The sequence below is a fragment of the Artibeus jamaicensis genome, unplaced genomic scaffold (assembly GCF_021234435.1).
Source record: "Artibeus jamaicensis isolate MK-2021 breed Jamaican fruit bat unplaced genomic scaffold, CSHL_Jam_final contig_944, whole genome shotgun sequence".
Classification (NCBI taxonomy): Eukaryota; Metazoa; Chordata; class Mammalia; order Chiroptera; family Phyllostomidae; genus Artibeus; species Artibeus jamaicensis.
In genome coordinates this window covers 4433702-4448476 of record NW_026522020.1, presented here as the reverse complement: position 1 = coordinate 4448476, position 14775 = coordinate 4433702, and the positions used below count along the sequence as shown (strand labels likewise).

The following is a 14775-nucleotide window of genomic DNA, read 5'->3' as shown; positions in this document are numbered from 1 at the left end:
GCCTCCAGATGCCGGAGCCTCAGGGTGACTGCGCAGCGGTGAGTCGGGTTCTGCCCGACCGGCTCGGACACTCTGGACCCAAGAGGAGCGCCCCTGGGGACCCAAACAACACCAACACAAGTGCTGGAAACTTCTGTTAGTTCATTTAATCCCTGACCCTGCGGCCCACGGTCATCCCGTGGTTCTTCGCTCCTCAAACCACATTACAAGTGTTAATGAAGAGGTCACTCCTGTGTGCCCCGTCCAGGAGACGTGCCCTTTGGTGGCATTAGAATGCCACACAGTGTCGTAGAGATGACAGAGCCTTGCAGATTCAATCCCCTGGAAGCTGGGTCAGGCGTGAACTGGTCCCACCGCAGCCTGGTGGTCCCACGACACAGCGCTGTGAGCCAAAGCCCCAGGTCAGGGATCCAAAGGCAAGAGGCAGACGAAGGGTCCGGTGAATCTGGTGCGGGTGCAGGTGCGGGTGCAGGTGCGGGTGCGGACAGGCTGACAGCCAAGGCCCTGAGTGACAAAGGGGCCAGGGAGTGGGGCACACGGAGCAGAGTGGCTGGGGTGTCTGAACAGGGCCTGGTGAGGCCCCCGGGGCAGGGCAGGCCCTCAGGAGGGGAGGCCCAGATCACAGCAAATGCCAGGCCTCCTACTTTCATGTGGGCGACGGGCAATCAGTTATAAATTCTGGGATGTTACCTTCCGGGGGAAAGGCTGCCCTCCGTGAGGGCCGCTGGAGACAGCCTCGCCTCCTGGAGCGGAGCGTGGCCACAGCCCAGGCGCTGCCTCCAGGACCGTGCCGCAGGGCAGTGGGGACAGTGACGGCCCTGCAGGGGGACCCGGGAGCCCAGTGCCCCGCTCAGACCCCGGAAGGCGTGCCGCCCCGGCCCTCCAGCCGGGCCACGGCCTGCTGCAGGTCCCGCACCACCAGGTCCACCTGGGCCCGCGTGGTGCTGCGGCCCACGCTGAGCCGCAGTGCGTTCCGGGCCACGTCGACGGGGACACCGCAGCGCAGCAGCACCGGGGATGGCCTGCAGGGGCGAGACCAGCACGGGCTGCTATGAACAGGGGGCCGGGAGGGCGGGGCCCTGCTGCTCTTGGAGAGCTCCCCCGCCCCCGCAGACACGCCGCCCTGCTCCTCTGGGCCCGGAGCGTCCTGCGTGGCTCCCCCAGGACAGACCTCTGCCCCCAGCAGGGGCAGACCCCAGAGCTGTGTGGGCGAGGCTAGCCCTGAGACACAGGGTCTTGGAGGAGATACTCAGGCAGACACACACACGTTCACACACACGTGTGCATGCACACATGCGGAGCAGAGCATCATGCGTGCATACGCAGCGTTGGAGGCAGCAGCACGCTGAGTCTGTTCTGGGTTTCCCAGTGTGCAGCGCAGGCCACTGTGCACTCGGTCTGGCCTTGTGTTTGCGGCAGTGCTGACGCTGGGCTGCGTGTCTCTGGGGCCCTGCAACCCCCAGGCGGGGTTCCAGGTCCACCTTTGCAGGGTGCACTTGGGTCAGGGGCCCAGGCAACATGGCAGAGTGGACGCCTGAACCCCCCCAGGTCCACTCCAGCACGTGCAGTCCCCAGGCGTCGGAGCCACAGGCCCCTGCAGCTGACCTGTTGCAGCCGTGAGCAGACTGGCTGGGCAGCGGCAGCCCACTGCTCTTGGTCCCTGCCCTTCCCTGAGTGGGGACCTCGCGTGTCCCTTCAGAGGCATGCTGCCGGGCCCTCCTCGTCCCCTCCACCCCCCGCCCCTGGCTGTTAAGACTGCTGGTTGCCTTCTGCCTCAGTGTCCTGTCTGAGAACAGGCTGCTCAGACCCCCCCGCCCCCGGGGCCAGGGGAGCAGGCTCCGAGCGATGGCAGCCCCAGTGCCCCTCTGTGCGCCCCAGGCTGGCCTGACCTCACAGCCCCGGAGAGGACTCTGGCTGCTAGAGGCGCTGGTCAGGGGCCCCGCTGGAATCTCTGCAGCCTCGCTCACCCGGGAGGGCCTGGCCGCTGTTTCCAGCTCCACCGCCGCCTTGGTGCCCCCCCACACTCACAGCGGCCACAGGCCGAACCCCTCTCTTCCTTGGGGTGCCCGGCCTACCACCCCGCAACCCCTCCTGCCCCTGAACACCAGACCTGACCCTGGCACACCCCTCAGCGCCCGTCACTGGGAGGATGACGAGAGCACCTGCTGCCCGCCTGCCTGCCCTCCACCCCCCGAAGCCCCTCCCTGCCCTGGCCCCAGCCCCCACCCCAGGCCGCACAGGCCCTGCCGAGCACTCACCGGTCCCCGTGGTCCGAGTGGCACGCGGCCCCCACGCTGGCCTGCAGCACCCTGCACTGCGCCAGCACCGCCCGGCCTGCGGAGACAGAGGGCACGGCCCCCGCTGAGCGCAGACCTGGGGGCCCCACCCCGCCCCCTCCTGCCTCTCCTCTGCTGCGAGTCTCCAGGCTCCTGCCCTCACGCCACCTGGTGCCACCTGCCAGAGCCCCCGGGCACAGTCTCCTACCCCCCCCCCCCCCCGTGCAGGCGAGAGGGCACGGGCTGCAGGGGAGCAGGCACTGTTCCGCTCCTAAAACCGGCCCCAGAATCGTTTGCCCCGCCCACTGCCGAGTGGGAGACGCCTCACTCAGTAACCTGTCCTGGGGAGGAGCGGGACCTAACCTGTTTTCTAAGGTACAGACACCAGGGGGCGTCTCATGAAGACAGAGGGCCCCCTCTGTTCACAGGCCCAGACAGGGAGGTGACAGCCACAGCCGCGCTCCTGTCCCACCCACGCGGACACAGGCCACCATGGAGCACGCAGTCTGTCCCCATGAGGAGGGGAGAGCGTTGCAGAACATGCCCGGCCTGGGCTCTCGCTGGTGCAGCCAGAGCCGCCCAGGGCTCCTCACGGCACAAACAGGCTGCCCTGGGCCCTGCCGCCCAAAACAACAAACAGCCACGACCTCTCCTTCTAGGGGGCAGCCGTGCTCTGCAGATGGGACTCCCGAGTCTGGGGGCTCGCCCCCCAATAGCTATGTGTCTGCCTTGTGAGGATCCCACTGGCCTCCAGCAGGAGGCGCTGTCGAAGTCACGGGAACTAAGGGGACCTGCCGACTTGCGCTTGTCCTTGGTCTCAGCCAGGTTTCAGAGTTGCTGCCTCTTCTTCCCCCACCCTATGGAGCATCTTGTGAAAAAGGGTCAGCCCGCCTGAAGCAGGGTTACTTTTCCCTCCTTCCCTAGCAGCTGTGGGAGGCTGCACGGCTGACCCAGCCCAAGCCTAAGGACTCAGGGAGAGGCAGCGCCAGAGCCCAGGCCCCCTGGGTGGGGCAGCCGCCAGGCTCTGCTCTCGGAGCCGCTGGTCCCTCTGTCCCTCTGCCAGGAGCCCTGCGCCCGCCACCCCGCGGAAAGACCAGGGGGAGGCGGTCATCACCTTGCAGCTGGGGTCCCCGGAAGGAGAAGTTACACGTGTTGGGGAGTCGTTCCACCCCAGGAAACTGGCAGTTCAGGTGGATTTTCTTCTCCCCAAATTCAGCCTGAAAAATCAGCGAAACGTTCAGCGGGAGCTTCGAACGCCCCTGCCCCACCGGCTGTCTGAACCTCACACGCTCCCGGGAAGCAGAAGCTCACCCTCAACACAGAAACCGGTTCTTATAGGCGAGGAGCCCAGCAGGGGGGCAGAGCCAGTTGGGACACAGACACGCACGAGTCCCCTCTGTGCCACCCTGAAAGGTGCCGACTCTGCCACGTTTCTGTCTGGTGTCCAGAAAAGATGACCTACTGGGCCTGGTGTCCTTCTGGAGGCTTCTGACTCACTTACATCTCGTCATTTAATTCTTGGCTCCTGACCTTGGGGGCTCTCAGGATCCCCACCCTGGGCAGCAGCTCCTTTGCTCCAGGAGACCAAACCCCACGTGTCCCACCTGCTCCCTGGGCCCCGCCTCGCTGCCCAGCAGCAGAAGGAGATGAGGTGTGCAGACAGCCCACACCCCCAGCGTGGCCACATGCTCACCACCAGCCTCTCCTCCAGGTAGTCCCGCACGTCCCTCATGTGGGCCTCGTAAGCCTCGCAGTTCTCAGTCACCAGCTCAGCAGCCTGGGGACACCAACGCATGTCCAATTAGTAGGAAGGCAAGGGCAGCGGAGGGCTTTTAGCAGCTGGGGAGACGTGCCCTCAGACTGCCCACTTTCTGGAACACCCCCAACAGTAGCTGCGGACCGGCCCCTGGGCAGTCCGAGATGAGGGCTGGGAGTGTCCTCTGTACTGGGCCGGGGAGGGTTCACTTCTCAGGCCCTTCCTGGGACCTCCACACTCCAGAGACGCTGTAGTCCATAAGGCCCCAAAGAATCTCAGCCAGAAAGCATGTCCCACCTGTCCCAGAGATGGACAGATGGACACATGCGGGGGCGTGGGGGTATCACACCCCCCAGGTGGGTGTTTTGCAGGGACAGGGGGCAGCACACAGGGGTGGGAAGGGTGCCCCAGGCAGGGCAGCCATGTGTGCAAGGCCACGGTGGAGGGCGGGGGTGGGCCCCTGGAGCGGAGTGGGAGAGGTGGCGGGCCTGGTGGCAGACCGGAGCCCAGATGCCGCAGGGCCAAGGCCAGGGGATCTGAGGGAGGATCCAATCTGCATGTAGGACCATCGCCCGGTGCCACGTGGAGAAGGGATGAGAGCGGCGGGTGTCAGCAAAGGACAGAATGACCTGCTCTAGTGCTGGTGGCCGTGGAAATGGGCAAGGGGCAGACTCGCCTGGCCGCTGCAGCAGGTGTGGAGGTCAGGGCGAGGTCAAGGGCACCTCCTAGGTTTCTGAAGTGAGAGCCTGGATGGCAGGAGGCTCTGTGAGGGGAGAGGGGACCACAGAGGACAGAGTGGGACGCGTCGAGGACCTGGAGGAAACACTGGGCACAGGCGGGGCACGGGTCTCCCAGAACAGTCAGGACCTGCTTGGAGGTGCGGAGTTCAAAGCTGGAGTTTGAGCCATGGGGGTACATTTGGGAGGGGGCTGGGATGGCCCCTGGGGCAGAGGACAGGCAATGAGGCAGAGGAAGGGCAACAAGCCAGACAGCAGAGTGCCCCAGCAGCAGCAACAGGGGCAAGGACAAGACGGCCGGGCTCAGCTTGGCCCATCCCAGGGGCGAAGGGCGCCAGGCGGCGAGGCTGGGTGTCAGGATGGGAGTCGGGGGCGAGTGTGCGCCAGCCACTTGGGGGCAGGGCAACATGGGGTGGGGGAGCCAGGGAAGGGCAGGAGGACCACACAAGGGGGACAGCAGCGGGGGGAATGTTCAGGTAGCATTGTAGGGGACTGCTTTGTTCTGGTCTGGCAAACGTGACTCAGCTCTGTGTGGAAACCTACAGAAGCGAAGTGGCGGGCAGGAGCCAGACCTTCAAACTGGGTTTTCCCGTGGGAATCAGGCCTAGAAAATGCACACAGACTGTATGGCTTGCTCTTGCTAAAATTCCCTCACCCTGGTCTAAAACAACAAATGTGTACTGTCTATTTTCAAGGTAATTTCCAAAGCCTGTATGAGTTCTCCCAAGGACAGAGCTAATCAGCTCATCGCCATTCCCCTCTGCATGTTATTTTTATTTTCTTGATTGTACCTAGAATGTAGACAATAAACTTCTATGTGATAGATAATAAATCCTTCTCTGATGTAAGGCCCCAGGAAAACAATAAAAGCCTGTCTAGGCAAGGGTCGGGGCGCTCCCCTCTTGAGGGAGTGGCCGAGGCACCACAGGCACTCTCCCCTTGAGAGAGTCGTCGTGCCTGTTCCCCTTTTCTACACAGGACTGTTGTCGCCTGTGCATTCGTTCTTGTCGTCAGCCACAACAGGCGGACTCTGCTGGCCAGGGTCCGCCACACCTGGCGTCCAGGAACAGGGACGCGAAGGCTATCAGCCGTCATTGTGGTCAGCACAACAACGTGGGTGGAACTCGCACAACAGCCCAGGTAAGGGCAGACGACCCCAGTGCTTTTCGGAGGGCGTAGGGTGTGTTGTATTTTAGGGAACTCTGAAGATTGCTTTGAGAACTTAGAGTTAGTTACAGGGTTATTTATGAGTGTCCCACCGAAGATAAGAGGCATACCTCCCTCCGGCTTGAGATCTCAAGCGTCCCTACGTGAGTAGGGACCTTGTGGAGGTGTCTGGGGTCAATCCCTGAGACGAAGGGGCTTCACAGGAAATTCCAATCGCAGTAATTTAACTCTGGGCTCGGTCAGGGAGCGCGATATTAAGGTTGGTCACCTGGCACTTCAAGTCCCCCTCGAAGTCTTAGACGTGTGGGAAAACCCTGAAACCCATGAGCGGGGTCAGGGCGCCCTGGACACCAGGCCGCCCTCCCTGACGGTTTTCACCAACATTGCACATTTCTGACCCGCCACACTGTGCTCCCCAATAGCTAATTAGTTAAAGTTTAAAACGTTAAGAATCTGCGGAATCTGAAACGGCAGAAATCGAAAGTGAAAAAGAGACCTTTTAACAACAAGAATGGGCTCTAACTTGTCTGAAGAGCAAGAAGTCTGTGTGTTGCGGCAGCTCCTCCGAGGATCGGTATGAGGTGAAACCACGTCTTATACAGCTTTTACAAACTATAAAAGAATATTACCCTGCTTTTCCTGATAAGGGAACTTTAGATATTACGGTTTGGGGAAAAGCAGGTAACAAATTAAAGGCTTTACAGGATAGTAGATTTCCTATCGGAGTTCAGAACTTAGTAACTTGGGGACCAGTCAAGACTGCTCTCGTGCCTATATGGACTAAGAAAAAGGAGTTAGTTACAGAGGAAGACACGGAGTTTCGTTCAGACGAGGAGGTTGTATATGATGCAGCAGAACAGGCTACCAAAGTCCTACCTACAGCCCCGCCAGAGAACCTGTCTGATAGTAGCTGCTCCTTATGTCAATCATGGGAGCCTTCCTCCCCTCAAGATCAGTCACCACCAAGAAAGCCAAAAAATCCAGATGAACACCCTGTTAGGGTTATGAGACAGTGCCTTCAGCAGGCAGATGATTTAGATTTAGAAGGTGATTTGGCTTTTCCCATTACAGTCAAGGGTCAAAGGAATGTCCACGAGCCCCTTCCCTTTTCTCTTTATAAAGATTTTAAAAAGAGTACTAAAGAAAATGGGCTTCAGTCTCCTTATACTAACGGGCTATTTCAGGCCATTACTGACTGTTATAAAATGGCCCCTCGTGACTGGATTGCCCTCGCCAGGACTGTTTTGACCCAGGCTCAACACACTGTCTGGTGTTCAGAATACGCTCAGAGGGCCGGCATCCAAGCCGCTGAGAACGCACAAATGAATAACCCTGTGCTGCTTGGGTCTGATAATTTTGCTACTGCTGCGGCTCAAGCCAGGCTTGTCCCTCATGCTTTTGATCAAAGTGCTCGAATTGCTCTCAGAGCCGAGAGAGCTGTACCTGGTGCTCAGGGCGGGGAAGTTTCTTCCTTTACTAATATTCGTCAGAGCGTTATGGAGGCATATACTGACTTTATTGACCACCTCCAAGAAGCTATTGACAGGCAAATAGATAAGGATAGGGCAGCTAAAGCTCTTTTGTGGCAGCTAGTTTATGAAAATGCTAACGAGGACTGCAGGGCCATTATCGGACCCCTGCGAACTACCACCACAGCAGTGAGTTTATCAAGGCTTGCCAAGCACACAGCACCATAAGCCTCTCTTTTAGCTGCCGCAATTAAAGGAGATCGAGATCTCCAATGTTATCACTGTGGAAAGCCTGGTCACCTGTGCAAGGACTGTCTGCCTGCACCGAGAGGAGAAAAAGGTGATTACAAACTTCCCCCCAAGGATTGTCCGCGCTGTGGCAGAGGCAGGCATTGGGTGAGAGAATGTCGCTCAAATTTGACAAAAATAACCAGCTGATTCAGGGAAACTTCCAGATGGGCGCCCGCTCCAGCGCCCCTGACTCCAAATGGAGTTTTCAGAACCACCACCAATATCAGAGAATTCGAGGAAATGCACCATTTCCGACCTTCGTGCAGCCACCTGGCTGGACTCGGTCACCACCGATGGGCTCATTTTAAAGGAGCAGGATCACCCAGTCAGGGCACATGCCTGGGTTGCAGGCCAGTTCCCAACAGGAGACTCATGAGGCAACCACACATTGACATTTCTCTCCTTCTCTCCTTCCCTTCCCCTCTAAAGATAAATAAATAAAATATTTTAAAAATACCTTAAAAATAGATAGATAGATAGATAGATAGATAGATAGATAGATAAAGGAGCCGGATCAAGTAATTGTAGCTCCCACTGGTGTTTGAGGACCTCTACCCCCGGGAACAGTAGGTCTAATTTTAGGAAGATCCAGCATTTCTACTGAAGGCATCTTTGTTCAACCAGGAGTTGTTGGCTCAGATTACAAAGGAAAACTCAAAGTCACGCTCAGAGCGTCTGGCTGTCATGTTACTCCCGCTCTGACGTGCATTGCCCAGCGGCTCCCCCCATGTCATCTCAGAGACTCAGAATGCAGCGAGGGGAGAGGGAGGCTTCAGCAGTACAGACAGTCAGTGTTTTGGACAGAATCCATTAAGCTAAATAAGCCAATCTTACAAGTAAAAATGAAGAATACAACTTTTCATGGGCTCATAGATACGGGAGCCGACACCTCTGTTATCTCAAGTCAGTTTGGGCCTCCTGAGTGGCCTTCACGGACAGTGGATCGGCTGTTACAGGTGCTGGAGAAATTTCTCAACCTCAGCTCAGCGTACGGTCTCTTAGGTGTCACGGGCCAGAGGGACCGGTAGGGAGAATCTGACCATATGTCTTACCTATGCCCCTTAATATCTGGGGGCATGATCTCCTCAGTCAGTGGGGGATGCAAATCTCTCTCCCGCATTTTCCCTTAGTGGCCACCACTCTTATAACTCCCCTGCCGCATACCTGGCTCTCCAACACCCGGTGTGGGTTGATCAGTGGCCACTCAAAGGAGACCGACTTTAAGAGAGAAACTCTGTGCTGCAAATAAGGAGCAGCACAGTGCTTGCTGTCCGCTCTCCGTGGTAACCGCAACTGGTCTACATACCAGAAGGGGATTTATCACACTCTCAACCCCCTCTGGTTCCACTTTGGACTTAAGACAAAAGCCACAGACTCAGTCTCTTGGTCTTTGTGCAGAGGACCGAATGCTACTATTGTTTTTCTCCCCAAAAGTCCTTTTGTAGTGGAGAGCTGGGGAGCTAATTGGAAAGCACTGGCTAAGCTTGGCACAACAGTAGTTTCAGCTCTGCCTGAAGTTCCATACACTGATATGTGGTGGGAGAGGCCGGTACTGGGGCACCATAATCAGAATTGCTTCTCCCAGCCACACTAGCCCTTGGCATTACAACTCATGGCAAATGGGCCTGCCTTTTATTACTAGAACGCATCTATATATAAGAATTGTATGTGACCCTAAAGGTATCCAAGGGTGTTTTTATCAAACTGACCCTTTAAGACAAGACTGGGTCACAGTTTGCACCTCTCACCCTCACTTGTTTTTGGCAACTCCAGGGACAGCTCAATTCTTTCATAATGAATCAGCAAAAATAGATTCTCTGCCTGTCCCTGCAGGCTCCGTATATGCCAGCTGTCTGACTCATGTCAGTATTACTCAGTTAAGCCTCACTACAGTTTATATAGTTAGAAGACAAATTCAGATATGGATGCTAGCTAATGTAGCCAGAGAATGGGAAGCTCCCCATGGCATAATAGCGCTTAACAATGCACTGGCCTCTTTAAGAGTCGGACGATTTGTTGGCACTTTGATTGCATTCATTGTTTCTGCTATAGTTGTCGTGGCTACTGCAGCCACGCAACCGCTGCCCTCACTGGGTCAGTTCAAACTGCTCATACTGTTGATGTTCTCTTAACCAATTCCACCTTAGAAAGGCTTCAACAGGCCCAGATTGATCAAGAAATCCTGACTCGACTTTCTGCAGTGGAATCAGCCCTCAACTGGGTCGGTGAACGCCAGGACACGCCAGTGACCCGTCAGCAGCTGACTTGTGATCCGGGTTTCTCCGAACTGTGTGTCACCCCACTACAATGGAACTCTAGCCAATACTCCTGGGGAGATATTCAACATCACCCAACAGGAGCTTCTTCTACTAATTTAAAGGGACAAATCAATAAATTGCAACTAGAGTTACACACACAGTTGCAGGACATTCTTCAAACCCTTTATGATAATCTTGGCTCGTTAAACCCAAAACACTGGTTTGATGGATTCAACCTGATTGTGGGTCACTGGAGCCTGCCACGTCCTCCTCCAACCATGTGTCCAACAAGGTCCGGGCACACAGGACTCAAGTTCAAGGAATTCGTCTCCCCGGAGGAGAACGTGGCATCCAAAATGGGTTAACAATTGGCTGTTTTCTTTTAATTATTTTACTCTTGCTACTGAATATAGACATTGTACTGTACTTACTTATTCCTGTGAAAATCACCAAAGAGGAGGGAACAGTTCAGGGGAAAACATTAGTATTCCCCACGGAACTGCCTGAAAGGATGGACAAATCCCCACAGACTCCCCTCTCCCTGGTACAGGGGAGTACGACAGCCAGGGTGATATAATTGTTAACCATAAGGGAAAACACGTCAAGTTGTATAAATGACCCTGGTTTGAGCAACTTAAAGCGATCAGGACCGCCATGGTGTACCAGAAGTAAGAAAAACAAGTTAGATCTCTTAAATCAACAGTTAAGGCCAGAATAAAGAACCAGGTATTGTTGCAATCACAAGTTGTATTGCCAACAGTTGAGGGGATGGAAGAACGGATTAGAAAGACTTTCCCACAACTGTTCCCTACCCACAGATACAAAGGGTCTTCCAAGAAGACAAGTAAAAACTATATAGACCCCTCCCCACAGCCCAGGGATACGGTCGGGATGGTTGAGATGCATCTGCAAGGCAGAGGCAACTGTGGCTGGATTTCCTGTCTATCTCTCCTTACATGTTTGTTTGGGTGATCAAAAGGTGGTGGGATTGTTAGACATTTGCATTTCAGGTTCACTGATTCGCATAATTCCAATGAAGTTGTACAAAATAGTTTCTTGACCAGAGAATAAAGTCCCTGTATGTCTAATAGTTGTTAGAGTAATAGACCCTCCTTTACCTTGAATAAGAATATATATCAACTAGACAGGCAAAGAAATAACAAAAGCTGGCTAGTTATTACAAACTAAACACGTAGAAATGGTTACTAGGGAGTCAGAGTTTATAGTACACAGAGAAACATTTTAGACAGAAAAGAATAGACAGCTAAGTTAGACATCACAAAGGCCTTATAATAAATTTCCTACTACCTCTACTCAATCTAGTGTATCCTTTTGCCCCATGACAAATTCTGAGAACTTTAATATACAATAAGACATTCAAATTCTGTACATACAGCTACTTCTAATTATCTGATTAATGGCTCTCCTGGTCAAAATAATCTTTGTTTATTATAACTGAATCTATGGAAACTTTCATACTTTTCCTGGTTACCTGTGTATTGATTTTTTCTGCTTAACTGATCATGCTATGCTGCAAATGTTAATCACTACCTAAAATGAAAATATAAAAACCTGCTTGTACTTGGAATAAACGGAACTTAGAGCTTCACTGTCCTTTGAGGCGTGTTGTCGTCTGTTACCCATCGCTGACGCCTTACCCACCTTTCAGGAACCCGTGGACCCTGCTGCGGCTGGACCGCGGCAGGAGCCGCTGGTTGTTTACTGATTTTAATGATGTCTTCTATATTATGATGCATTTACAAATTATTTGCCCAGGGTCGCAAAAGAGACCAGCAAGTAGCAAGTCTTGTGGGATTTGTCACAATAGCCTTAACAAAAAGAAAAAAAGGGGGAATAGTAGGGGACTGGTTTGTCTTGGCCTGGCAAATGCGACTCAGCTCTGTATGGAAAACCTACAGAAGCGAGGTGGTGGGCAGGAGCCAGACCTTCAAACTGGGTTTTCCTGTGGGAATCAGGCCTAGAAAATGCAGACTGTATGGCTTGCTCTTGCTAAAACTCCCTCACCCTGGTCGAATCAGCTCATCGCCATCCCCCTCTGCATGTTCTTTTTATTTCCTTGATTGTACCTAAAATGTAGACAATAAACTTCTATGTAGTAGATAATAAATCTTTCTCTGATGTAAGACCCCAGGAAAACAATAAAAGCCTGTCTAGGCAAGGGTCGGGGCGCTCCCCTCTTGAGGGAGTGGCCGAGAGGCACTGTCGCCTTGAGAGAGTGGTCGTGCCTGTTCCCCTTTTCTACACAGGATTGTTGTCGCCTGTGCATTCATTCTTGTCGTCAGCCACAACAGGCGGACTCTGCTGGCCAGGGTCCGACACACAGCGTAGGGAAGGGGTGGGGAGCGAGGGGGGACTTGGGTGTGGCCTGGGGGGAGGGGCCCAGGGCCCGCTGCACTGGGGACCCACAGGCTGTCCGGACTGGGCCAGGCGAGAGTGTGGGGAGGTGGCGGTGTGTCCCCAAGTGGCCGGTGTGGTCAGAGGACCTGTGCGAGCCAGAAGGGCGGGGTCACTGCAGGACAGGCAGGCGGGCCCCCCTCTGGCCCTCACAAGGGGTCTCTTTAGGAAGCTGTGGCCACAAGCCCATCTTGCAGGTGACTGACAGCCAGGTTCAGGGAGGCGGAGCAAGTGGACCCCGGGTCGCCCCGGAAGCTGGCAGCCTGACTGCCGATTCTGCTGTGGTGCTGTTGCCATGTCACTTACGGGGAGGAGACTGGGAAAACGGGTTGTCCCCTCCTTGGTGTTGAGCACGTGAACCCGCCCCACGGGAGGCCAGCCCCGTGGGAGCAAAATCAAGGGCTTTCCCGGCGTCTGCCTACTTCCTGGGGCCGTGGACATGACCTCCGTAAAGCATGGCCACCCGTACAGCCTCTGGGAAATGGGGTGAGGGCAGAAGGCAGGTGCGCTGCCCCCGCCCGAGACCCCAGTCGGTCCCGTGCTGCTGTGGTGCTGGTCTGACCCTGGCTGCTGACACAGGCGCTGCAGTCCCCGGGAAATTCCTGGTGACAGGAGTGTCTTTGTTCTAATGAGGCCACTGTGGGTGGCCCACTCCGCCCTCCAGGGAGGAGAGAGCGGCTGGAAATGCAGTTAATGGCCACGGGCGGATCCCTGGAGGGTGTGGCAGCCCCAACCTCCTCTGCACCTCAGTCCTTTATCATGTCCTTTAGTAGCAAACCGGCCCTGGCGCTCGGTGCGTCTGAGCTCTGTGTGCCCCTCCAGCGAATCAATCAAATCTGAGGATTGTGGGGCACCCTCTGATCTGTAGCCCATTTCTCGGTCACCTGGACTTGGGGTCAGAGTGTAAAGCGTGGGGGATCTCAGGGGACCAAGCCCGAAATCTAGCGCTGTTCCCCCAGGCACGCGGGACGTGCCGTGGCTGGTGTCCCCGAGAATCACCCGCTGTGGGAGCGCCCCCTCGGTGCCGGCAGCGCTGCGGCTGCGGCAGGCGTGTGGGAGGGAAGGACACGGCAGGCGGACGGCCCAGGGTCCCCGAGGCTTACCTTGCCCAGGCCGGCGATCATCGGGGTGTTCTCCGTCCTGTAAGACAGGGGTTGACCCTATGTCCATGCAGAGAAACTGACAAGTGTCCCCAGAAGGAGTCCTGTCCACAGGGACGCCGTGTCCCCATGAAGACGGAATCACAGCAATGTCTTTCCCACACGTGTGCCTTGGGGCCCCCTCTAGGGCAGCCACAGGCCCTGAACCCTCCCTGCAGGTCACTGGTCCCACTCAGTGAGGCCAGCACAGCCCCTGACGGGCCACATGCGTCGCTGTCCTCGGGAGGATTCCACCCGGACCTGCCCCACCCGGGGAGAACCCACCCGTTGGTCCCCGCCGACAAACCGGGCGAGGGCCCGAGGAGCTCATCACAGTGCCGCTCTGTGAGGCTCTCCCTGGCGGAACAGGAGGAGCCCCGACACTGGAGCTTCGGGGCGCCAGAGAGCGAGACCCACGGGACCGGGGCCTTGACCCACTGACCTAGCAAACTGCAGGGCTCCTCACTCTATTTCAGGAAAAACGAAACGCTGACTTAATCACTTTCTTCCTGTTCAGTTTTGGCTGAATCAAGTCGTAGGCCTTTGGAGCGGGCAGCTGAGAGTTTCCCGATTGAAGACGGAGTGGGCTCACGGCTCGGGTGTTGAAGGAGAGCCGATCCCACCCAGCTCCCTTGGGCTGGTGCTGGTCAGCTCTGTCCTGGAGACGGGCGCTGTCCCACAGGGGGCCTGGGGACACTGGGACTTGGGCGGGAATCCAGGGGCCTGGGTGCTGGCCTGGCCTCCTCTGCCAGCCGTGGGTCCCCATGGCACCCCCTCTCCGGGCTTCCCCGTCCTCTGCAGACCATGCGGTCAGACCAGGAGGGGCTGCCGGGGTGGACCCGAGGGCCCATGCGGGACCTGGAGCCCAGGTGTGTTAGCCGAGTCCGTGGTCAGGCCACCATCTGACACCGGGCAGTCGCCCCTCCACCCAGAGTCACTCGGACCCTCCTTCCGGCTGAGCCCCAATGTCCGGCTTTTCTTTTTTGAATTCAACTTTTTATTTGGAGACAAGAGACACTCACATGCAGCTGTAAGAAAGAATCTGGAGATGGCCCCTGCACCTCTGCCCGGCGTCCCACAGCGTCTCCACCCGGATGCTGAGGGGCCCCGCCCAGCACTGCAAACACGCCTCCCTCGGCCCCACCCTCCTGAACGGGCCACCTGGGTCTGCACTCTGCGTCTGTGCACTGATCTGTACTCTCTGGTTTTGTGGTTTCAAGAATGTTCTACGAAGGGCCCTGGCTGGCGTGGCTCAGTGGACTGAGCA

General features: G+C 56.3%; 1 protein-coding gene across 4 annotated transcripts in view; it reads right to left on the bottom strand.

The window, feature by feature from the left end:
- Positions 1–124: 124 nt before the first annotated feature.
- The window catches only part of SCLY (selenocysteine lyase), a 33806-nt gene continuing 19155 nt past the window's right edge, over positions 125–14775 (bottom strand). For all 4 annotated transcript variants that reach the window (XM_053655238.1, XM_053655235.1, XM_053655236.1 and 1 more), the window contains 5 exons: positions 13473–13509; positions 3970–4053; positions 3391–3493; positions 2259–2334; positions 125–1022 (listed from right to left, as the gene is read on the bottom strand). In XM_053655238.1, coding sequence (XP_053511213.1) covers positions 851–1022; positions 2259–2334; positions 3391–3493; positions 3970–4053; positions 13473–13509 — 472 coding nt within the window. In that variant the 3' untranslated portion in view covers positions 125–850. The remainder of the gene's footprint in view (positions 1023–2258; positions 2335–3390; positions 3494–3969; positions 4054–13472; positions 13510–14775) is intronic.